The 25654-nt window shown below is 39.4% G+C and overlaps 1 protein-coding gene across 1 annotated transcript; it reads left to right on the plus strand.

The window, feature by feature from the left end:
• The first annotated feature begins 5650 nt into the window (after positions 1–5650).
• kpna6 (karyopherin alpha 6 (importin alpha 7)) lies at positions 5651–25654 on the plus strand. Its single transcript, XM_042506039.1, has 14 exons — positions 5651–5757; positions 9857–9990; positions 10130–10222; positions 11144–11243; positions 11354–11448; positions 12720–12851; positions 12978–13066; positions 13191–13290; positions 14757–14920; positions 15011–15089; positions 16345–16470; positions 18502–18629; positions 21618–21802; positions 24910–25654. The coding sequence occupies exons 1-14, from the start codon at positions 5754–5756 to the stop codon at positions 25095–25097; spliced, it is 1617 nt and encodes a 538-aa protein (XP_042361973.1). The 5' UTR covers positions 5651–5753; the 3' UTR covers positions 25098–25654.

Here is a 25654-nt window from a genome sequence, read left to right on the forward strand (position 1 = left end):
AAAAAAAAAAAAAAGATAGATGTGCATTAGATGTCATGAGTACAGGACAGGTCAATATAACAAAATTACAGTAATCTGAAAAATGACAAATGAACAAATTGATATACATGATGATTAAGTGACTAAGTATCAAAAATCCAACGTCAAATGCCAACGTCATCTTAACGTAGAGAAACAACATTTGATTGTGAGGTATCGAGGAAAAAACCCAACATCTGCAAAACGTTACAATGTGAATGTGCACACATAAATGCAATATATTGTCAGTTCAATTTTTATTCAAACAAAAGTTTTATGTCTGTTCAATGTAAGAGTTCACCTTCTTTCTGCTTTTGATGATAGCTTGGCAGAAGTATTATCCAGAAAAACTATGTAAAATAGAGTATACCTACCTGTGAGAGTTATATTATTATATTTTATATTATTGGATTTTTATTGTTAAAGCTTTCACATATATGTAGTTTTCATTGGTGGCAACAAAGAAAAAAAATATTGTCTGATTGATAAGACAAACGTGTTTGTACCCTTTTTCCAAAAAGTAATACTCAAAGGCGGGGCAAAACATCTATGCCACTGTCATGCGATAAACTGTAAAAATGGTGATAAAGGAACACACTTTTGGACAGTCTCCCCTTAAAGATCTTTGTGGTATTGCACTCTGCATGAATAGTGATGGGAGTAGTTGTGTAAAAAAAACAAGAAAAAAAAGTAGATATTGAGAATGAAGTTGAAACCTTGTTACATTAAATTCATTTAGCTGACACTATTCAATGTCCAGTGGAACTTACACATGCAACTTATAAGTACATTCGGGCATTGGAGTACAACCTCAAATATTACAGCAATTATCAAAGGCACTTTATCCTCATCAAAAATGCCAAATTATTTTAAATGCTAGCCTACTCTTAGAAAAAATTATTTCTATGGGTAAGGGAACATTCTGATCAGATCAGTTTTCAGTCCATTACAGAAAATGTATAGAACTTCTGTTGCCCTGATGTCAGTAGGAAGTTTGCTCCCCTATTGTGGAGCCAGTTCTGCAAACAGTTGAGGAATAGCTGGGCCCCCCTCATGGTTTAACCATGTTCTGGATGTAGGATGGGCGTGAGCCATTCACAGTACGATGGGTAAATACTTAACCAGTGTCTTGAAGTGGATTGGAGCGGCCACCAGGAGCCAGTGCAGGGTGTGGCGAAGTGGTGTAGTGTGGCAGAACTATAGATTGAAGGCCAGCTGGGCTGCTGCATTCTGGATGAGACCTCTAAATGGTATTGGAGAGTACTTGCGTGGAACATGCCTTCCTTGGAGGGAAGAACACCTCAGCCGAGTCTTTTTGTCTTAACCCCACACCTGGCCAATTACTCCGTGACTGATTAGATTGCGGTTGAAGACAGATTATCACACCAGGATTCCCCACCTAAAGGGTAAGATGCAAAGTGAGATCCCACACTGCTCTAGTCTTTATAAATGAAAAATGGTTGCCCTATTTACTCAATGACATTTTTAGTGATATTTAGATGTTCCTCTCTTGAGTCTGGTGCTTGAACCAGTTCTGTGTAGGATTATTGGAATCTTGGTCCTATCTAGTGAACCAGCCAATGGTTCCATCTGTTTTGAGTAAAACCATTGTAATCAAGGATGCATAATAAAGAGAGGGCATGAACGATGCACAATTGAAGTAAACAGTACAAAGATGGTAGATCATATTGATTACCTGTGAGTTGTTATTAGTTAAAGACGTATGTTTTATAAGACCATTACATGCAAGACTTCATCCTCTTTCTCCAATTTGCAGATTATGACACACCAACTGATTTTGTCATGGCCCGCACTTGAGGTCAAGAAAAACCTGCTATGTTTTGGTTCGAGCTGGGAACCAAGTTTTCGAGTTCTAAACCAATGTATTTTTGGCTGAAATGCTCCAAATGGTTCAAAATTTAGCATGCGAACCGGTGCAGAACATGTTCTGTGTTGGTTGGGTAAGAGTCTTTTAAAGATAGTTTTTGGGGGGTGGTTTTTTGCCTTTTAATAATGGGACAGCACAAGTGTGAAAGGGGGAGAGAGAGAGGGGATGACATGCACAAAGGGCCAAAGCTGGAGTTGAACCCGCAGCCGCTGTGGCAAGGATGCAGCTTTTATGCTTGGGGTGCCTGCTCTATCCACTGAGCCACCAGACTCCCCAGGGGTAAGAGTCTTAAATCCAAGCACCAACCTCCAGGGCTGACAAATGAAGCCATTGCAGAAGTGCCAAAAACTACAGTTCCTTAAATGGCCACTTGAGGCTGGCTCCAAGATTGAATCAATCCCCACAGACCCCCATGTTAACAGCAGTAATAAACATGTTGACAGCCTGGTACAAAAACAGTCTTGGTTTCAACAGCTAATTTTTTTAATTTAATTCATCAGTTTAAATGTTATTAAGGCTTAAAGTTATGTTTGATTGTGATATGGCTGGTTTGCTTGTGGATAGCGTCTTGGGGCTCTCAGAATACCAATCCATCCCTCCACCCTGTTGTCCAAATACGGCTTCTTCTGGCTCCAAATATCCAAGAGGGATGGCCAAAATGTCAAATTTGAGGCATCAGAACCAGAGTCCACAGACCAACGAGTGGCGATGGCTACGTCCATTATCTTACACAGTCTATGCTTTTGTTCTCTGAGGTGAGATTTATCCATTAGTATTCAAATGGTTCCAACAAATCCCCCTCTCACACACAAGGAATGATCGAATAATCCATGAGAATACTCTAAAATCACCTACTCAGCATCTTCCTTATCGGCCCCACCACCTGGTAGATGTCAGAAAGCGAGAGGGAGACAGAGAGACGGAGAGGGAGAGGGCCCCAGTCGTCAGATAAAAAGTAAGGAATGGACAGCGCTGAATGGATTCTCAACACTATATTATGAAGACATATCTCCTCTTTTCCATTCACGCCCCACATGCACTGACACACTGCTCTCTCCGCACACTATCCTCCCCATGGCGTTATCTCTCTCACCCTTTATTACTCTCACACAAAGCGTTCAGTGCAGAGTCTTGCAGATGTTCTCCCTCCCACGGGCGGCCCAACCACATTCTCACATTTCAGCAAACTAGCCTTATTATCATATCGGGTGTAATTGAATTAAGGAGCAGTTTAAACTGGGTATATTTGCGCAATCAAATAAGCACAATCAAAACTAAACAGCCTTTGATGCTTCATAATTGAGTTTCTTCTCCGCAAACATGCTCCTTGATGTTGTTAGTCTCTTTGTATTGTACATATTATTTTGGTCTGGAAAGACTAAATGTAAAAAATGTGTTTTTTTCCTCTTGTCATCATATCCACCTGCAGAGATCTGAGTCGTTCTGATGTTTTATCATACTGCCAGAAGCGTTTTGTAAAACAGGGTGGACATTTGCCTGTGAAACCTCTTTGCTGGATGAAGTACAGTCTCCTTGCAAATGAAAAGGATTTATGTCTACGGTCAAAAAAGCACTGAGCAAACACAGATGTGTGAAGATCTGTAAGTAAAGATATTTTAAATGCTGCAGTTTCTGGACAAAAGGTGGCCAAAAAAAGCTTCCACCAAAGACGTGTAATTAACAAACGCTGCATTGTCTTTTCAACTAAAAACTCATTTTGATGATATTGCACTTCATCAACATCTAGTTGTTGCTGTAGCAGCATTGTTAATTTGCTTGTTGAAAATGCAGTGCAGTTTTTCAATATTGCTGACTCAGCCTGGACGGGCAATGGCCACTAATGAGGTCGGCAGGAGAGGTCTTCCTGTTTGTTCATATAGATCTTTTTTTCCTTTTTAATTTACAGCAGTTTAAATTTGGATGGAAGACAGGGTATTGATGATAATGTTTATTGTATCTACATTAGGGGTTGATGGGAACTGGGAGGCCACAGCAGAACTGACCATGCCTGCTTTACTATAGTTAAAAACCCTTCGTTTATATGCCTTGCTCGACTGTTATGATTCCATTACAGAGGCAGTCTTTACTCTGTGGCATTGACTAATGGATAGCCTTTGCTTCTCTGCAAAGTGTAGGCTGCTGTATGACGTGCTTCAGCAGGCCCAGAAATGAGAAAGGTAAAGAACTTACAAAAGGAGGCCCTGTGAAATTTGATTCGATGAGCCCCGGCTACAGGCGTGCAGACTGGATCTGGTCCTGTGTGTTTGTGTTATTTGATATCAGCAGAGTGCTGCTATCCAGCAAGCAGTGTCTTTTGATTCATCTCTGCGCCAGCTCACCTGCTGAAGGCTGTGAATTCTCAGCCCCTGTGGCTCGGCTGAGTGAAGCTCAACCCAACCCTGCGAGAGCACGCAACTATGAACAATATTTGTTCTTGTCTGCTAGGAAAATGTAATCATGGGAAAGTATTTCAGTTGTGCTACAGTTGACTTGACCTCCCACACCATTTCTAATAGGGGATAGAGCGAGCCTGACAGCACTGAATGCCCCATTACTTCCATTCTATTTGTACAACATTGCCCCCTAAAGTTTTTTTCTGGTGCTATATCCTCAGGCCCCCTTAGGAGCCCATGTCAGAGGACAATGCTGTATCACAATATAGTGCAGTAATTTACCACTACCTGCTCCCAGCAAATTGACCACAGATGCACCTCACCTGTATTACTCTGTCACATTCACTTTGGGAAAAACACTGGGGAACCATGGCTGCACATACACACACACGCAAACACAGAAACGTACAGCATTTTAAAACCAGAGGAAGAGCAGCAGATTGAAAACGAAAAGGTATCTGAACCACAGCGCAGTATGTGCAAAATGAAGACCGCAGTGTAAAGTCATGTGTCCTTTTGCCCTCCCAGCTGAAACTGTCAGCCTTTATGATGTCTGAAAGGAGTTGGACTCATAACAACAGACAGACTGTAAATTCTGGTTGGAATAAAAATCAGGTTTAGGGGCCAACAACATTAGAATTTCATATTGTCTGGATGTTAAAATTATAAAGTTTTGGAGACACTGGGTTTTGTTCTCCATACTTAACGACCAAATGTTGTAATTTTACATCAAGATGACGTTGGCATGAGACGTTTAGAAGATGTTAACAAGACGTTGGATTTGGGTTACTTAACAACACAACATAAAAAAATGCCAAATTATTCTTGGCATTAGGAGTTGTCCTGACAATGAATTTTGATAACTTTGAAAGAGGCTGTGACACGCTTTTTGGGAACCAAGTGAGTAAGGGCAAGAAAAAGGCATCTTATCTGGGGGCCATGGGTAAACCCACCTATGTGGGCATGGCATGGGGCCATTATGGAACCCATGGACAACCCCTTATAGGGCCCATTTTTTCATCCTATTTACCACCCACATGGGCCCCACGTACAAATGTTGGCTGGTGGGCTCCCCTAGTAACTGCTATGATCAGTGTCTCTTGGCATGATAGCCTATTTCATTAATAAATTCATGAATAAACTGTTAAGCTTAGCAGTTTTTAACCATTGACATGAGAGAATGGCATAATTCCAGTCCTAAATTAATTATGAATATATTTAGTGTTGCATGGGGGCTTTTCTTGTATTGTTTGTATAAATCCTGGAAAAAACAGAGTTTTTTTGTGAGGCAGGGGCGTCCTCTGGTGGCAGGAAGTCGGCGTTATATTTTGACGTTTCCGTCTCCGGCAGACATATTGCTTACAGGAGCAAATTCTGGGAAGCTAGAGGAGAGAACGGATTTAAAATTCATTCTCATCTTCACGACTCGATACACTCAAACGACATAGGACACAATGGGTAAGCTGTTCGGTAAATCTAGTGGACATATTTGCGTTCAGGCGGTAAAAGGTTGGGCTGTGTCATCGTGAGTAATGATTATGAAATCCTCACCCCTTTCACTATTTTTTAGCTAGCTAGTTAGCTAACTCGTTAGCTAGGTAGCTAAATGTAGTTAACGACGTAGTAGCGCAAGATGAATCATTATTCAACGCCAGCTTACATGCTTTATATTAAACAGTCACCTAAATATGAAGGACCACGTTTAATTATATATCAGCCGACCTACGAGGCGAACTATCTTAATTCCAAACATAGAATACAACCGGTGCCATTTGTTAGCCAACTTAAGGAAACTTTGCTAATAGCTAACGTAACTACGTTAGCACCGCGCTGTACCGTCATTTGGTAGGGTGGGAAGACAAACGTATAACTTGACCCGGGGCTAAAGCTATCGAATATGTCAAGACATTGAAGTATGAGCAATGTCAAAGAAACACTCACCAGTCTCTTTGACCCCCATGTTTGGTTACATTACAGGTGTTGCTAGCGGGAACGTTAGCAAGCTATTGTGGTGCTAATGCTAAGCTAGTGCTCTTAGGAGGTTTCGGCGTCTTAACGTTAGCTTTGTGTTCGGTGATATCTCTTGAGAAGGTCGGTTTTGACAAGTCAGTAGCCTGTCAACGACTCTGTAAATGGTTCAAACTACCACTCACGAGTTGACACAATCTCGCAGTCGTATATGTTAGGCTCAGATTTGTATACGCAGCGGTTAGCGCTAACGTGAGCTTAGCTATGTTAGCTCTGTCAGTTAGCTTTGTTCTTCGAACCTAGAGAAATGCCATGTGAATAGAAATGTCTCAAATTCGCTGTTATACTACTATTGGATGGTTTGAAAGTAACGTGAAATAAGAGAGCTACTAAATGCCATTTGAAAGGAAAATGTGACATATTTAAGAGCTTGCTAACATGAGTGAGCAATGATTTTGGCATTTGCGGCAGCACACTGTACAACGAGCTTATACATGTGACACCCAGGGGTCCTCATGTTTTCCAGACTATTCCCGCACGGTGTTATGCTTGTTTTTCCATCCTCAACATTCGTAATATACAGTGACAGTACTGCTATAAAAATATATTAATCTATAAATACGCCTGACAGAGAGGCAGGGACAGTCCTCAGCGCACAAAGTGTCCATGACCATCCTGCTTCATTACACATGCCAAATAGAAATAATACATACCAAAATTAGGTTTGACCACAAACGTGGTCATTCTGTCTATTATTGTAACTGGAGTCCTTCTGCGTCCTCTTTCAGGCTCCATTAATTTTTTATACATTGGAAAATTATCCTTAACTTGAATCATGATGGTACTTGATATGTCACAAAACAGGGCTGCTATGCTTCTCTTCGTGAGACTAAATCAATCAGCTTAATTCACTATAATCCCACACAGAAAAAAATGATGCTATGTAACCATGCAGATAGTTTGAGATATTTTTGAAAAAGTTCTGTCAACACATTGCAACAGAGTGTTCCCATTCCCCATTGTTTTGGGGTAGAGGCTGAAATCTCAGTAGCAGCTCACCCAAAATCTTAGCAAATAAATCTGTGAGTGCAGTTTAATCAGGATTCGCACAGATTCTTAGAAAGGCTTTAAAGGCACCGAATTAAACGAATTTAAAAAAAAAATAAGGCCATTATTGGTACTGAATTGCATTAAAAATGTTCAGACATGGGGATTTGGATTATACAGATAGTTATATTCTGATTTCTGTAAAATCTCAAAATAAATGGTAACAACTAATTAAAAAATATAATAATAATAATAATAATAATAATAATAATAATAATTGATAATAATAATTTCCCAAATCTCACCTCTAACAAACATTTGGCAAAATTGTCCTTAATCTTATGCTTAAAAAAATGTTGGTTCAAGTTTTGTTTTTGTTTTTTTTCATCAACTTTGGTCATTGTAAAAATGTGTCAAGTTTCATTCTCAGTGGCATTAAAAAACCTTATTGTAAATTTACTTACTGTTAATACTAAATTATTAACTTGCCTTAGGCTGTAGAAACCCTGCTATATACCACTTTGTGTAAGTTGAAACATGATTTTTCTTTCCTAATTTGAGTCCACAGATACTTAAACAACAACTTTCATCTACAGACTTCTTGCAGTAGGTAGGGTATCCCCTGAAATGCCAATGCAGACATGTCCTCTGCAAGGCTATTTCTGTGCCATCCAGCCCCAACAGCAAACAGTCGGTGCAGTTCCCATACAGCAGCTGATCTAACTAACACAGTACAGATATGAGAGCATCCAGCCCCCAACCTGTGCCTGTGTGCCGTCCACGCCTGTGGCTTTACCATCTGGACACATTACACACATGCGTAAGCTTTTTATGACGCTGACTGTGCTAAAGCCCTCTAACCATAACATGACCTCAATTTGGGCCACTTGTTCCGATATTTAACCTTGTAAACCCCCGCTGGTACGATGGGGGGCTTTTGGCACAGAAGGCTGGCACCACCCTGTGTTGGTGGCAGGTTTCAATGTTGTCCCCACTTCTCTTTTCTGTCCCCTGTAGCCCCGGGTGACTCAGGGATCTGCCCAGTGCCCTGTTCTGGTGGCATGACTGCACAAAAGCTGAGAATGGGCAGTGTGTCCCGTGTGGGCACCAATTTATGCTAGCTCTGCGATTTAACTCTACTGAATAAATACGTTTGTTCTGCCCGCCAGCTGACTGCTCAATGAATAGCTAAGCTGTGTGTATGTCTGTGTGTGTATTTTTAGGCTGTGTTGTCCAGTTTCTATGAGCTTGTTTATACAGGGCCTTTTTATATATAGACGTGTGTACATGTGGTGTCATCATCACGGCCTATTATTAGAGATGTCAAGGGGAAACAAATTTGTCTGTCACATGTAAGTATGTCACAGTACAAGAAATGTAGTAGTTGATACCAGTATCAGTAAAATTCCACCATTCTCTATACTCTGTTCAATGAAAAGCAAAAATGAAACAATGTAAATATCATGTACCCCTTTATGAAAAACATTTAAGTATAATTAACTTAAACTGCTATCATTATTCCTGATGATCCACCTCTGACACAAAGTTTTTGTCTGTGTTGGTTCTCATAGTATATTAATACTGGGTCCCCACAGTCATGGAAAACCTAGAAAAGTCCTTTTGTAATGAATAATGAACTTTTTACAATAATCTGCAAAAGATTACCTTTGCTTAATGTAATGTAGTTGCACATTTGTTTTCTGAAGCTATTAATGTTGTGTAGCTCTAATATGTGTTGATGTGTGATGTTTTTTTTAACCATCATCTGCATTTCTTCATTGTCTTCCTATGTTCTGTCTCTTTTTTCATGTATGCCAGCTAGCTGAAATTATGTTTGAATAGAGTGTGAATATGATTTATTTGAAAAATGCCAGGCAAGGATGGCAAAAAAAACCCCAAACAAACAAAAAACAAACAGAACATACTGACAGTTCATCTTTGTGGTAGGCTTTTTGCCTCGCCCCTCCTTCAGTGTGATTTGATGTCTGGGTAAGAACTGAAAATGACAAGTGTTTGTCGTGTCTTACCCAAAGTTGAACATTTTTTAACTCTCAGCAACCAGAAAGAAATGCCAAATATGCAGTGTTTAGTGCAGAATAGATGCTTAGTGCCTTGTCATGCAGCTGGTGTTTGTAGCAAAGTATAAAAATGCAGTGCTACCATTGAAAAGAATTTAAAACAGAAAAAGAAGTTCTGGTCTGGGGGACATAACGCTTTTCTTTTAACAAGAAGAGCAAAGTTGCTGATGAACCTGGTAGGCGTTCTTCTTCTTCCTTTGGTAACAGCAGACAAGTGCACTTGTAAGTCTACTCGCTGCCCAGTCAGGTCAGAAAGAATTGCATCCTCGGTACCTATAGCAATTGAAATCTACCACCTTTTCAGAACTTAGACATCCACTTGGTACCTAAGTATCTGTTCTTGTGATATCTCTTGTCACCTACACGGTGCGCATGTGAGGTTCAGCTTGGATAAAACAAATGTTGCACAACTTTGTCTCCTATCTGTGTCTCATTTGTGTTTCCCTGTGTCTGTGGTCCATCAGAGCCGTCAGCCAGTCCGGCCAAAGATAACTACAGGATGAACCGCTACAAGAACAAAGCACTGAACCCGGAGGAGATGAGGCGCAGGAGAGAGGAGGAGGGCATCCAACTCAGGAAACAGAAACGAGAACAACAGGTATCACATTGACCTTGTGCATCCCACTCATCACACCCCTTGTCTCCCTGCTTGAGATCTTGTCAGTACACAATCTATGTATATTGGACAGTCTACCTTCATTGTGTCTCTGTGGGCTCTGACAATTTTTTAATCACAGCTTTTCAAGAGGAGGAACGTGGATGTTCTCAATGAAGAGGAAGCGATGTTCGAGAGTCCACTGGTTGACTCTTACCTCAGCTCTCCAGTTACAGTGAGTGTGTTTTCTTATACTATTGACAAAACATAGGCAAAAAGAGCTTCGCACAGGACCATAGGGGAGTCTGTCAGTAGGCTTACATGCGCAGTTTAGTCGAGCTACAGTCATTAGCTGTAGCCATTTAACAGGAAAACTTTTCTTGTCCCAGTGTACAAGCACCGGGGGAGAATCGATATAATGAAGGAATTATGTCCAACTCTGCTACATCTTTAGAATATTTTCACTTCTTTACCTTGCCGTAAAACAGCTCTTACCAAAGGGGATTTGAAGCAGTTATATCAAAAACACCAAACTCTACTGTGAAAAATAATCCTTTTACTCCACTGAACGGAGTAGCTGCTGCTCTACTGCTGCCTCCATCAGCTGTTGTGGAAGGTAAAGAGGAGACAGTATTCAAATATAGTGAACACTTAAACTGATATTGTTCTTTTGCAAGTGGCTAAAATATGTTTTAGCAAGCGAGTACATCGCTTAGCTTCCATGCCACTGTTGTGGGACTGCACTTTATTTGTCAGAGGAGGGAGGTGGCTAGGGTGTGACTTTTTTATTTAAAATAAATATAAAATACAATACAATATATCAAGTTGAAAGTACCTTACCGAAGCCAAAATTAACAACACCTAACCACCAAGGTAGGCTGGTGCAGTGACTAGGAGCACGTGCAGGACACAGAGAAAAATTAAAGTTCTACTGAGGTGTTTACATGACAGAATAGCTCAACTTCCAATCAGATTATCTGGGTGTGTTTGTCCAGTTTCCAGAAATTTGATTTTGTCGGGCTAACATGTTTACGTGCATTTTAGAAGTCCGATTTTAGTAGGCCTAACACAAAAATTCGACCTTTTCTGACATTATGTAAACCTACCGAGTGTTGCGTGGATCAAGTGTTGACAGTTGGTGTATGTGATGTTGCAGGAAGGAGTCATTACCAGAGACATGGTTGAGATGCTTTTCTCGGAGGACCCAGAGCTTCAGCTCGCCACAACACAAAAGTTCAGAAAACTACTTTCCAAAGGTATTTATTGTGTTCTCACTATGACTCTACAACAGTTGTGGTACCAGTCATGAGGCCACCGTGGACCAAACTAAAAAACTCACCCTCAGTTTGACCCTTGTTCATTTCAGAGCCCAATCCACCCATTGATGAAGTTATAAACACGCCCGGAGTGGTGGAGAGGTTTGTGGAGTTCTTGAAGAAGAGCGTCAACTGCACACTACAGGTCAGTTTTTAATCAGTCACTTGCACAGTTCAGACCACCCTCAGTACTCGGAGAGTGTGCATAAGGTTTACATTTAATATCTGTCAGGGGACAAATGCCAGTAAAACTTGTGTCTCATGGAAAAATCAGGATGTGTTACCTGCTATGTAGGCTGGTAACTCTTTCAAACAATATCATATGCACATTCCATTACATTAAATACACAAACTGTAGCCCCATTTACACAGATTTTTTAAGCCGCTATACACTCTATCTGATGATAAGCAAGTCAAAGCCAGACAACAGCTTTGTATTTGCCCTCATATCTCTCTGCGTCTTTTATGTTGGCATAGATACAGCCAAAAGATGTTGCGGAGTCAAAAGTTTTACACCACATCTAATGAAGCAACAGTGGAGAAGGTTTTAATATTGTAGACTACCTTTAAATATTTTAGACAGCAGTGATCTGTGTGGTCATTATATACATCCCGACCATATGAATCCCGGCATGTGGACAGAGAATTCTTTTCACTATATTACATATTAATGATCCATTCCGTTCCACCTTTTTAAAAATTTTTCATCGTCTCCTACGGTCATATCTCTGTTGAACTATGCCACACTGCCTTCACGATCTCTGGTGGTACTGCTTTGCTTTGTCTGTATCTGTAAGCTTTCAGAAAGTGCACATAAACACGGATGAAAGGAAAGCAGAGTGGGGCATCCAGTGGCTCAGTCGATAGAGCAGGCGCCCCATGCATGAAGGAAATGTCCTTGCTACAGCGGCCGTGGGTTCAACTCCAGCTCACGGCCCTTTGCTACATGTCGTCCCCTCTCTCTCCCCCTTTCACGCTGTCACTCTGTCCTATTCAATAAAGGTAAAATGCCAAAAAAAAAAATCTTTAAAAAAAAAAAAAAAGGAAAGCAGAGTATGGACAGAAGGGCTTGTCCATCTCCGTATGTAATGCTGAGCATAAATGGGCCCTTACTCTCAATGTTTCTGACTCTGGAGTTGCTGCTGTGACAAGTGCATCAAGTCCGGTCTGGTCCGGTGTTTGACTTATTATTGAACCAGTTTCAATAATTTTTACACCAGCCCAATACTATCTCCTATGCCAAAATTGTTCACTAACATTAAATGAATTGAAATGACCATTTGTTGAAGCGACTTTTTGTTCCAAATAGGATCCTAAAGATTCATTTAATAAAAAAAACATGTTCAGGGCGCAGGATCCACGGTAAAAGATGTTTAAAAATAATCCTTTTTCTTATGCCATTTTGTGCCCCTGCAGTTTGAAGCAGCATGGGCACTGACCAACATAGCATCGGGCACATCCATGCAGACAAAGACAGTGATTGAGGCTGGAGCAGTGCCAATCTTCATTGAACTACTTAACTCAGACTTTGAGGACGTCCAAGAACAGGTAACACACAGTGTGACTGGCATGATATGTTGTGCCCATCATGACTGTTGGTGTGTATGTTATCTTGCCTTGTTCTCTGTACCAGTCCATTTGTAACAAACGTTTGATGTGTGTGTTTTTCTGCAGGCTGTGTGGGCCTTGGGTAATATTGCAGGGGATAGTGCAGTGTGCAGGGACTATGTGCTGAACTGCAACATCCTTCCACCATTATTAATGTAAGCCCATCCTCTTTGCCTCTGTAGAGGGAATACTCATTCACACCTCTAGCTTTACTACCTAGGATAACATGTTTTGAATACAATCTTGTGGACTCAGTTTTGCTTTTCTTTGTCTTTTCAGGCTTCTGACCAAATCCACAAGATTGACCATGACAAGGAATGCAGTGTGGGCTCTGTCTAATCTCTGTAGAGGAAAAAACCCTCCACCTGCTTTTGAAAAGGTGACGTGGTTTTTCTAAAGGCCACACAAAATCGCTTTGATAGTAATACTTTCATTTTCACTGCACTGGAAAAATGTTTTAAATATGAAAGTCGAAAAAGCTTGGACGTACGATCAGGTGCTGAATAAAGGCCGGATTTGTCACGAGTTAATGCACTGTCACTGTTGAAAACCTGGGTCTACAACCGAAGTTTGACAGTTTTGCTAAACCACTGAAAATAATGTAGATGATATATTTGTATGTAAATAAGTGTAATTGTAAAACATGGTTGTCAACTTTGAGCTCAACTGAGTGGTTGCGGCAATATTTACACTAAAAATCCAAGCGACAGTGCAGGAGAAGTGCTGTAATTTTAAAGGATGTTTTTTCTCAAGTTAGTCACCTTTTAAAAAAGGAGTTCAATAATCTCCAGTCAACAGTTAGGTTCAATACACTCTGAGCCAAAATTTTCTGGTCAACAGGGCCAGAATTCACAGCTAATATTTGCTCCTGATATAGTCAAGTTAATTCTGTAGTAGCTATATAGAAATTCTATCGCTATTATAAAAACCTTTGCCAACTTGTTGAAAGAAGTCATTCAGTCTGAGAGGTGAAACCCCCGTTAGGAGAAGGGTCATACAGTACAGCTGGTCTACCTGTGTTTATTCATTCAGACTAATAGTAGAAGCTGGTTGATACTAGAGATGGCCATTTTAAGTAATTTTCTCCAGAGCCATTCTCTTTCACTGAAGCATAGCGGGGGTAAGTGGGGGAGCGGCGTCCGTCTTTATATACAGTATATAGTGTGCTCGGGCTGACTCCACAACTGAACTCTAGTGCAGAGCAGTAGTCTTATGATAAACAGAGAGAGAGCAAAGTGATACCCCGCAGGCAGCTTCAAAATAAAACAAGATGTAACACTTTAAATAGTAAAAAAAAAAAAAATAAATATATATATATATATATATATATATATATATATATATATATGTTCATATATGTGAGGTTGGGCAGTGATTAGTTTTTACACTGAATGAATCCTGACGCCCAAATTGAGAACTTGAGTACTCCTGCCCATCCCTAGTTGATACTAGGTCATTACTGAAGGATTTGTTTAAACTAACTACAAAGGTCACAAGTATGTGTTTTTGAATGCTAATACCCTATAATCTCATAACAACCACTGTTAAATTCCTAAACAGTATGTACATGCAGACATTTTGCTAGTGTTTTCCTGTTGAAGTATCAGTCCTCAGTAAACAGAGGTGCTTGAAGTTTATGTTGTGAATAATAATAGAGGCTTGTGTGACAGTGCTGACATATTGTTGAGGAACCTTTTGCTCAGTGTTTATATTTTGGTGACCTTGAAAATGTTGCCAAGCTGCATTTCCCTCAACTGCTTCTTCAAGTTTGACTTGATGTTTGTGTGTTTGTTGAACTCATGTTTTTTTCTCGTCATAAATATGCGTTCTGTCTGTGCCGTCTAGGTGTCACCCTGTCTGCCAGTGCTGTCCAGGCTTTTATTTAGCAGTGACCCAGACTTGCTGGCAGACGCCTGCTGGGCCCTGTCCTACCTCTCAGATGGCCCCAACGACAAGATCCAGGCTGTCATCGACTCCGGCGTCTGCAGGCGCCTTGTGGAGCTCCTAATGTACGTTCAGCCACTCTTTCTGTTGTCTTTGTTCCAGAAAACATGACCTGTAAATACTTAAAATTCTCTTTGGAACCTCTCTTTCTGCAGGCACACAGACTATAAGGTGGCCTCCCCTGCACTGAGAGCTGTAGGAAACATTGTCACTGGAGATGACATTCAAACACAGGTGAGAGGAACTTCACCTGAAATTTGACACTGTGTAGAATGCAGTGCAGTTCAACAGTGCTGCAAACTACATCTTCCAAAATGGTCACGAATAAAGACAATTGTATTTATTTAGTTTTTATAACTGATGGTGAACCTTATCATGCCTCCACGCTGGCAATAGCATTTTATTTTCGGGTTTTGCATACGTACCTAGGCGTGTCGCATTCTTGTGAACACTAAATCTTACGTCAGCTTAAGGACACCTTAAGGGAATTACCTTAAATTTGGCACAAATGTTCACCTCGACTCAACAATAAGCTGATTAGATTTTGGCGGGCAAAGCTTTAGGTCACTCTGAACTTTCATCCGTCTCATTATAGTGAACTTGATATCTCAAGATTGCCTTAAGGAAATTTTAAGGGAATTTTTGAAATACTGATGAAACACAATTGCGAGATGACTGCATTCCACTGAGTAATGTTATGCGACTTCCCCACTCATGATATTGTTCCAAGTAGCAATGGCGATGGATGTTCAAACCATTAGCAGCTTTATTTCTATTGCACCCACCGCACCAGCTATCATTATTTCCAGTCAAAGGCTACGTAGGTGTTTTATGCGAGCGATAATGGAACGGCAAGCTCCTTATACGTGGGAGCAGCCACGTATGAGGGATTTCTGGGAGCTGATAGTCCACGATTTCACAGAGGAACTGTGGATTCAGAACTTCTGGATGATCTGCTCTACTTTTTGTAGTAATATGCGATGCAATAACAGCTCTTTTAGCACCTGCTGCATCATGAGGGAGCCAGTTCCTACTGACAAGCACTTAGCCATAGCATCATGTGACCCAGAAAAGCATAAAAGTGTTACCATTACAGTGGGTTTGTCGAATGACCTGAAATACCACCTCATGTGAGCATAAAAACTTTTGTCAATAAATGGTTGTTTTTCGAGTCCATCGAAATTGACGTATTTCTGTTACGCAAATTTTAAATTTGCAATTTTATTTTGCGCAATTTGAGGGTCAATGGAAACCTGCGTAAAGTGACCCTGCATCCATGTCATTCTTTTGAAAGCAATATCTTAAGAAGGCCTTGAGGGAGGTTAAGGTCACTGTGACCTCACAAAACATGTTTTTGTCCATTACTCAAGATGTAAAAAAAAACATGGATGTAAATTTAAAGTTCAGAGGCATACAACCATGTGGTGTTAATTCTAGTTTTTTTATAAACTGTGTGTAAGACTTTGACCTATGCTTTTTCTGTTAATAGGTGGTGTTAAACTGCTCAGCCCTGCCCTGTCTGCTGCACCTTCTTAGCAGTGCTAAAGAGTCCATTCGCAAAGAGGCTTGCTGGACCATCTCAAACATCACAGCAGGAAACCGAGCACAAATACAGGTAACACTTCTGAACCCCACTATCTGACCTTTTTCTCCAGTAATTGTGTGTAGTCATGGCAGCAGAAATCCTTATTTAGGTGTTTTTGTATCGTTTCATAATAATGATAGAAATTTCATAATGAATGGCTTTGTTATAGTTTGCTCATTAAAAGGAAAACAAATATTAGTAATTGTATCTATGATACCCTCTTTACTGCAGATTAAGTCAATGTTGAAATGTCAGCACTCAACTATTTCAGACCTTGTATGATCACAGTAAGTGGTGTTTAGTCCGTCCTTAAGTAGTTGTTGTTCACTTAATGTTCTAGTTGTGCTTCTTAATAATTCTGTGCCCTTTTCCATAACTCTGATTCATACAGCTCTGCTTCTTGTAAAGAACACATTTTTTCTTGCTGTATCAGCGGTTTCATCTCAGCTTTAATCATCTAATCTGAGTCTGTGCCCAATACTAGAACAACCTTTTATTACTGCCAAAATGATTAGTAGACTTTTACATACAAGGGCTAGTTCTAACAACAGCTATATTTAAGTTATAAGCTTTGTGACAGTATTTACATTAGTATTATTCATAGTATCTATAAGTCCAAGTCTTTAATTATATGTTCCTATACTTATAAAGACATGCCTGTTTTAAGAAACGTAATTCCACATTAGGGTTGCACAATTAATCAAACGTTAATCATGAGCATGATTTTGGCTTACCTCTGTTAAATGGTACATGATAGACTGCGACATTAACATTTTAAAATGTATGCTGTGCTAATAGAAAACTCTGCTGCACATCAAATTAAGTACTTCCTAATAGGCTTGGGTGGTATGTAATAATTTGTACTTTATACCTTCCTGAAATTTCACCGGGGTGTACGGTATAAGACAGTATAAATGTGAGGCACGACTCACTTAAAGCTTTTCAGACTATTAAATACACAAGAGAAACCCATTAAATGTTAAACTGAGAAACACAACTGTACACCTTTTGAAATCAACTTTCTCTCTGTCACTGATGACTGAAAGGCTTACTTGCCTCATTGTCTCATCATAAACACTTAAGACAAACCTGATAGAAACAAAATAAAACTCACCCAAACCATCTTGGTTACTCTTGCTAGTAATCTAGTCAGTAAGTCAAGTTTAAACAATCAAAGCTCAATGTAAAAAAAAGCATGCCTTTAAGGCCTTTAACAAGTTTAATAAAGAGAGGAACACCTGTATTTATGACAGTAGTGAAAAACATAGCTTCAGGATTTCTAAATACCCTGGAACACAATAATATCGTGATATTACAACTTCCTAAACTAACAGCCAGCCTGCAGTTTGGATTAGCTGTGCATCGTGTCAAGGTACCATGACCACAAAATACAACATTGGATTTTTATCCATCAAGTGCTCAATCACAGACTGAAATACCCAGTGCAACACATTTCCATTTGGCCAAAGATATGTGTCCAAAAAAAAAATGAAAAAAACTGTTTTCATTGGGTTGTGTTCTATGGCATATTTATTTTCAGTGAAGTCTTGTTTTGATGTACAGATTTGTTAATAAGCGGGGTTGTAGCACAACGTGAAAGTTAAAGCATTACTCTTTTAATTTAAATTTGAGTAAAAATGAGGGCCATAGATTTGTACATTAGCAGGAATGTAACACAACTTGAAACAAAGGAGCATTGTTCTGTCTATTTAATTATAAAAGTGCAATAAAGTAAATTGTGATAATCAGAATAATCATGATTTATCTTTTTAGCCATAATCACACAGCCATTTTCCACATGAGTCATTGATGTATACTGAAGACCACATACAGTTTAATCATTGATTTCTAAAATAGACACAAAGAGACTCATGGGTCCATTCATTACAGTCACTACAGGCTCATGATACAGTGGCAGACGTATGATGGGTTTTACCCTTTCTTCCTATATCCCTGATCGTCAGGGGTTTTGTGGAAGGTGAAATGGTGAAGATTTCATAACCATATTGAAGCTGCTTTTTGAGACATGTCCCTGATTTTATATGTTGTTCTGCCCTACAGACTGTAATAGATGCCAACATCTTCCCAGTACTGATCGACATACTACAGAAAGCAGAGTTCAGGACCAGGAAAGAGGCGGCGTGGGCCATCACTAATGCCACTTCTGGAGGAACACCAGAGCAGATCAGGTCAGACTCAGAGTAAATGAAGTGCAATATATTCCAGTATCTCCGCAGCTAATAGCAGGTTTGATGTAGACAAGATTGCTACTTATCTGTTCAAGTACGTTAACCATGTTCGTACCGGATCAGTTTGGTCAACTAAGTGGACTAGTCAGCTGACAGTATGTGATGGTCAAGCTTTTAGTGATCGTCGTGGTACCATGAGAAGGAATTTGTAAAAAACACATAGAATGCAAAGTTCTTTTCTCTTTCAATTTTGAATTTTATTGTTGCCTTCAAACACCAGAAACAGCAGTATTAAAACTTTTATATAGATCGGTCACTTACTAAGGATGACAAGAAGAAGACAGTATAAATACAATTGAATAAGCTGAAAAATAAACACAATCCAAACAACAGACAGTGCATATTTAAGAAGACACCTACATACATGGACACATGCATATGTAGTTTAAGTGTTAAAAGTATAGTAAAAGAAGAGGTAAGTAAAATGAGCAAAAGTAAGACAATGTAATAATAATAATAATTATGATAGTAATAATAATCATAATAATGATAATAAATGTATGAGAGTTAGCAAGTTTAGTGTCTCGCCTGAAAGTAAACTATTTTCTACTTACTCCCCCATCCTTCCCCACCCAAGCCAGTTGAACAAGGTGCACTGCAGGTAATATTGGAAGAATGCAACATTCCTGACATGTTTGACCTTTATTTTTACATCTGTTCATAAATTAGCAGATTTATTTTTATTTTATTTTTTTATTTTTTTTATGCATGATAAAAAGTGAGAAATGAGGCAATATTATGAAATGGGAATGAACAGCAAGGCATTATCTTAAACTGAAATAAATTTAATTAATTAGATTAATTAATGCATTTTTATTTAGCCCTTTGGGACTGAATTTTATGCACATTTCATTCTTAATTTTTTGATAATTTAGGGTGTGTTCATGCATATGGCAGAAATTTTGGCAAGATTGTGTAATTTTGCTGATTTGTAAATTTCCAGCTAAGCTCCTAAAATAAGTCTAAAATACACTACGTAAACAAAACTGTTACATTCATAGTGTTAAGTGCAAAAAATGCACCATAGAAACCCATTCAAACTGTAATTTTTTATCCCACAGCAAATCAAATCAAAGAATAAAAACATGACTTGCATTATATCTGGAAGCCATTGTAGGCTTTTGCCTTGGAATTTCTCATTTTTACTATTTTCTAGGGGTGGGGGAAAAATCGAGAATCATAAGAATCTTAATACTCGTTTTTAGTGATTCAGAATCGATTAAAGAATCCTTAACATCAATTATTCCTAACCCTCTAAAATTTTTATCATTTAGAAAAGCCTTAATAATTTTGAGACCGTTTGTTGGATTGTCTTACTGTTTTTCTCCAGTGAAAGCTGCCGGCTGTGCCGTTCAGAGGGATCGTAGCTCTTTTAGAAGCCTCTCTATCCAGCCCTAGAATTCAGGTGTTTTTACTGGACCTTGTTCAATAAATCCATAATGATAGATCCGATAATGGGTGTCTTCCGTCCATATTTCATTCATATTTCGATGATAAAAATACTTTAGCATCGATGCTAAACGCCATATTGGTTTCCCATGGTTCCTTTGGAAAGAGGTCAGAGGTTTGTTTCAGTCTTCTCCACCAATTGGAAGACGATCCGACTCTTTGTATACACTTATGTATGCGACTCATGATCTGGAGCAAACTGCACTGTGATTGGCCTAATCCTACGGTAGCTATCGCTCTCTGTTATTGGTAGCGCCTTGTGCATTCGAATAAATGCTGGTAGCCCCTATAATAATAATAATAATAATAATAATGATAATAATGAGACAAGGGTAAATCAGGAGACGGTGTAAAAAGCAGCAGGGCCTCATATGGATGTAAAGTGTCAGGAGTGTGATGTGGACCTCTGCATCATCACAGAGAGGAGCTGCTTTATAGAATGGCACATATAATGGCATACGATGGGACTTTTCTTTGAAAAAGTGTGTCCATTTTTTGAACTATAATCATTACAATGTTTATTTCTTCACTTTCTGATTCCCAACACTTGAAAGAGATGTTTTCTACAACAAAAAAGCTTGTACATAATAAAACCTCCATAATTTCATACACACTTTGCTTTCATAACATAAAGTGCCACTGGCAAAACAGGCGGGAGTAGATCCTGAAATTACACCTCCTATATTTTGAATCGGGAATGGATTTTGAATTGGAAATTGTTTTGAATCGAGAATCGATTTTGAATCGAATCATGACCCCAAGAATCGAAATTGAATCGAATCGTGAGATACTGAAAGATTCACATCCCTACTATTTTCCACCTGATTTTTTTATACCATATTTGGCAGATGGAGAAAATACATGCTATTTCCACTAGGTGCACTGTCACAATCAATGTTACTGCTAATTATTGACATAGTCCAGGCTGTGATGATCAAAAAAAATAATCTACTTAGCATGTAGTATATTGAAAATAATTCCTTTTTTTAAATCTAAAAACATAGTCATGTCATGACAAAAATTTGGCATTAAAAGGGTTAAAATTCTGAAGATTAATGAATATTTGACATTTATGATTAGGACTGATGTTGGTCATAAAATTAGAAAATTATATTAATGTGTAAAAAATTTTAAAGCTTGATACTGCAAAGTGCATTTTACATACAGAGCTATACAGGTTTTTGCACTATTAAAGCAACATACACACACACACACAAAAAAGGTAATAGAATTAGAATACCTGTAGATCTGATCGTAGCTGTAGCTGTGATTATCATTGGATTATTTTTGTGCTGAAAGAAAAAAATTAAAATAAGCTCTAAGGAATGTTTTTTTTCTATAATTTCTAAGCAGAATAATAGATGTTTATTTGCAATCCCAAGAAAAGGCACTGTAATGTAAATCAAGGAGAGACCTTTCAAAGTAACAATGAGAATCACATCTGAAAATTTGTTTTGTCTGTTTGTGTTTTTTATCTAGATATCTGGTGAACCTGGGCTGCATCAAGCCCCTGTGTGATCTGCTGACAGTGATGGACTCTAAGATCGTTCAGGTTGCTCTCAATGGGCTGGAGAACATCCTGAGGCTGGGTGAACAGGAGGCCAAGCAGGAGAACAATGGCACTGGAGTCAATCCTTACTGCAGCCTCATTGAAGAGGCCTATGGTACTGTACATGATGCCCACACACACACACACACACCAGATCGGTTCTCTCGCTCTCTTTTACGGCTCTCTGCCTCCCGCACACACACACACACACATAAAGCAGGGCTTTTGCAGAGCTCCAGACCGTGACTATTTAGTCACATTTTGCAACCATGGAGCACTACTGCAAATACTATTTATATATAAACTGGAGAGCTGTTAGTTAATTTCTAGCTTACAGTGAATTAATTATCATGTTTAATGGCACTGTGGTAAAAGTCTTAACTAAATGAGTGGAAGTGGGGGTAGAGTGAGTGGATAAGGCTTTGTGTTTGTGTCTCTGGTTGAGACTATTAAGTCCAGGCATGGGCAAAGTACGGCCCACAGGCCATATACGGCCCGTTAGGCTTTTTAATGTGGCCTGCCGAACTTGTCCAAATTATAGTAACGATCTCATTCATTTTGTCTTTTCCCTGCAATGTCCACGTTTCCCCAATAGATGGTGTACTACAGACACATTTACCTTTGTTGGAGTGTGGTGTATTATACTCTCTACTTCACATTTTTTCTATAAAAATGAGCGGACCAAAGACAAGAAAAGTTGACAGTGAGTGCCAAGTGTTTAATAAGGAATTGGCAAATATTTTTTCACTGAAGTCCGATCAACTGCTGTATGTCTGATATGCCAAGAAACTGTTGCAGTTTTTAAAGAATACAATATCAGTCGTCACTTTGCCACGAAGCATGCTAACTATGCGAGCAAGCAGTCAACGCAAGAACGAGCGGCTACTACTTAGAGGTTGGCGGCTAATTTACAGACTCAGCAAAAAAAATTTCACCAACAAACTGTGATTCAAGAGTCAAATACCAATGCAACTTTTTTGCTGGCATTCAGATTAGCAAAGGCTAGCAAGCCTTTCTCTGAAGGTGAGTTTTTGAAAGAATGCATGGTAGACACAGCAGGCCTCTTGTGTCTGGAGAGAGAAGGCGAGTTTGAAAAAATCAGTTTATCACGCCGGACAGTGACTCGCCGTGTGGAAGTGATTAACAAAGATATAGCCAGTGATTTAAACAAAAAGGCAGAGTCCTTTAAGTTATATTCAATAGCACTGGATGAAGGTAATGACCTAAAAGACACTGCTCAGCTCCTAATTTTTACCCGAGGGATAAACGACAGTGAGATAATGGAGGAGTTTTTGACCATGAAGTCCCTGAAGGGACAAACGCCAGTAGAAGACTTATATGACCAGGTCTTTACTGTCATCGAGAGAACGAAGCTCCCTTGGAGTAAACTTGCCGATGTCACCACGGGGGTATCGCCAAATTTAACTGGAAAAAACGTCGGGCTGCTGAAAAGAATCCAGGACAAAGTCAAAGAGGAAAACCACTCTTGTGTCCGCTGGTTACGTTTGGGAAAAGTGTTTCAACAAGTTTGGGAGCTGAAAGAGCAGATTAGCTCATTTTTGGAGTTAACGGGGAAATCCGACAAACTTCTTGAGCTGAGTGACACAAACTGACTTTGTTACTTGCTGTGTTGCACTTGCATTTGCTGTGGACATATTTTCAGTCTGATTCCATCTTAAAGGAGGAGTATAACTCTCTTAAACAGAATGACTTTTATGCTTCGCTTAACGAAGCCACGTTTCCAAACCTCCGGAGAACGGCACAGAAGATGCTGGCGTTGTTTGGCTCGACCTACGTGTGTAAGCAGATATTCAGCGTCATGAACATCAACAAAGGCCATCACAGATCCAACACACAGATCTATCCTGATAATTGCCACAACAAAACTCACTCCAGACTTTAACGCACTGGAAAAAAAGACAGACCAACAACACTGTTCCCACTGAAATTGAACGTGAGTTTCTCTGCTGTGTTATGAAAATAATGCATTCGGAAAATAATTTGTTCTATAAGCCACGCATATTCATGCTTTGCTTCCTGTAAAAGGCAAAAACCTTTTATGTAATGGCTTTTACATGTCGTTTATATTAGTTCACACAAACACTCCATCCATCTGCTCCTGGCCCGGCCCCTCTGCCAAATTTCAGAACCCATTGTGGCCAGCGAGTCAAAAAGTTTGCCCAACCCTGATTTAGTCACATTTTGCAACTTGTAAATATTAGTAATATATGAACTGGCGAGCTGTTAGTTTGTTGCCCGCTCACAGTGAATGAATCCTCGCAGTACAGTATCTGTTTAACTGTCTGCAAATGTTGACAACCAACTGTTGACCAAGAGCTTCAATTCCTGAGACAAGTCGGGTCCTTTAAAATAAAAGCACCATGGGTCCCACTCTGATTTACTTCATTGTAACAATACTGTAAAAATATAAGAGTACTTTATTTGACATGTGTAAAAACCATATTGTATTAAATGTTGTTATTAAGTAGTGTATTCAACTTAATTATATGACAGTAGCTTCTTTATTTAACTTGATTGTAACTGAGGTTCAGTCAATAATTTTGTGTTTAAGTATTTAACTCTAGTTTAAAGTACATTTAAAAATATCGATATATATATATATCCTTTTATGTAATGGCTCTTACATGTCGTTTATATTAGTTCACACAAACATATATATATTTTTCGCGATATGGCCTTAAAATACTGTGGTGTTATTTAGGGCTGCATAAATGTTTATTACTTTTGTTAAATTTGGTTTGGGCAAAAATGTGCACTTTTCTCTACTTTAAATTTATTTTAGTTTTAATTTTTAATTTATATAGAATAATGAAATGGTAAAATAAGTTTTGGTGTCAGTTTGTTTTAAATCAATACAGATAATGCATGCTTTATTGACCACATATCAGAAGGTATTCGAATGAATTATCTGGGTATTTCTGACATCAACACACATAACTGAATCGATATCGAAGCAACTGGATCAATATCAAATCGAATTCGAATTGAATCGTGACCCAATAAATCGAAATTGAATTGAATTGTGAGGTTCTTGACAATACCCAGCCCTAGTATTATTTTAAAGCCATATCACCCAGCCCTAACTGCAACTTGAATGGTTGGCAGAGGCACACAACCGCAATTCTGCTTTCTTTGTACAATAAAACTTCCGATTTCAAGTTGATAATTGATCAAAAATACATTGATCTCTAATTCTTCCAGGTCTTGACAAGATCGAGTTCCTCCAGAGCCACGACAACCAGGAGATTTACCAGAAGGCCTTTGACCTAATTGAGCACTACTTTGGAGTGGAGGATGAGGACAACAGTCTAGCTCCTCAGGTGGACCAGGCCAACCAGCAGTACCTTTTCCCCCAGCAGGAGGCCCCCATGGAGGGCTTCCAGCTATAAGCCTGTGCCCCTCTCCTCTAAAATACATCATCAACTCTCTTCATCCCTCCTCATCTCATGGAGGACCCCTAGATGCCTGAGTCAAACCTCCATGCCCTCTACCCCCCCCTTTGCCACTATCCCCGCCTCCCACCTTTACCAGTACCACAAACAGACACACCCACTTTTTGGAGAAAAGCTAAAACTGTCCTGCTCTCCGGCCTAAAAAAATGCCCGCCTTTCTTCATTCTCCTCAATAAGTGGACTGGCTTCTCACAGGGCAGCGTGGACAAGAGGAGAGCACAACACAAACTCCATTACTTAGAAGAGTAAGTGATCACCTCATAGCCCAAAGTGTGAGTCTGCTCTGGCTTCAAACGCACACACAGACATCTTCCTGCCATCTCAAAGCTCTCATTGGCAGAAATGATGGTTTGTTGGTGAATATCTTTGTATCCACTTACATTTTTTTCCAATGGGACATTCCTATTATTATCAGTCCCCATTCATCCCCATGGAAAGTCCCCAGACTGGGGGGCGAGACGTGAAAAATGTCTCGAAGTCTTACGGGGGGGGGG

The sequence above is a fragment of the Plectropomus leopardus genome, chromosome 18 (genome assembly GCF_008729295.1).
Source record: "Plectropomus leopardus isolate mb chromosome 18, YSFRI_Pleo_2.0, whole genome shotgun sequence".
NCBI classification, from domain to species: Eukaryota; Metazoa; Chordata; class Actinopteri; order Perciformes; family Serranidae; genus Plectropomus; species Plectropomus leopardus.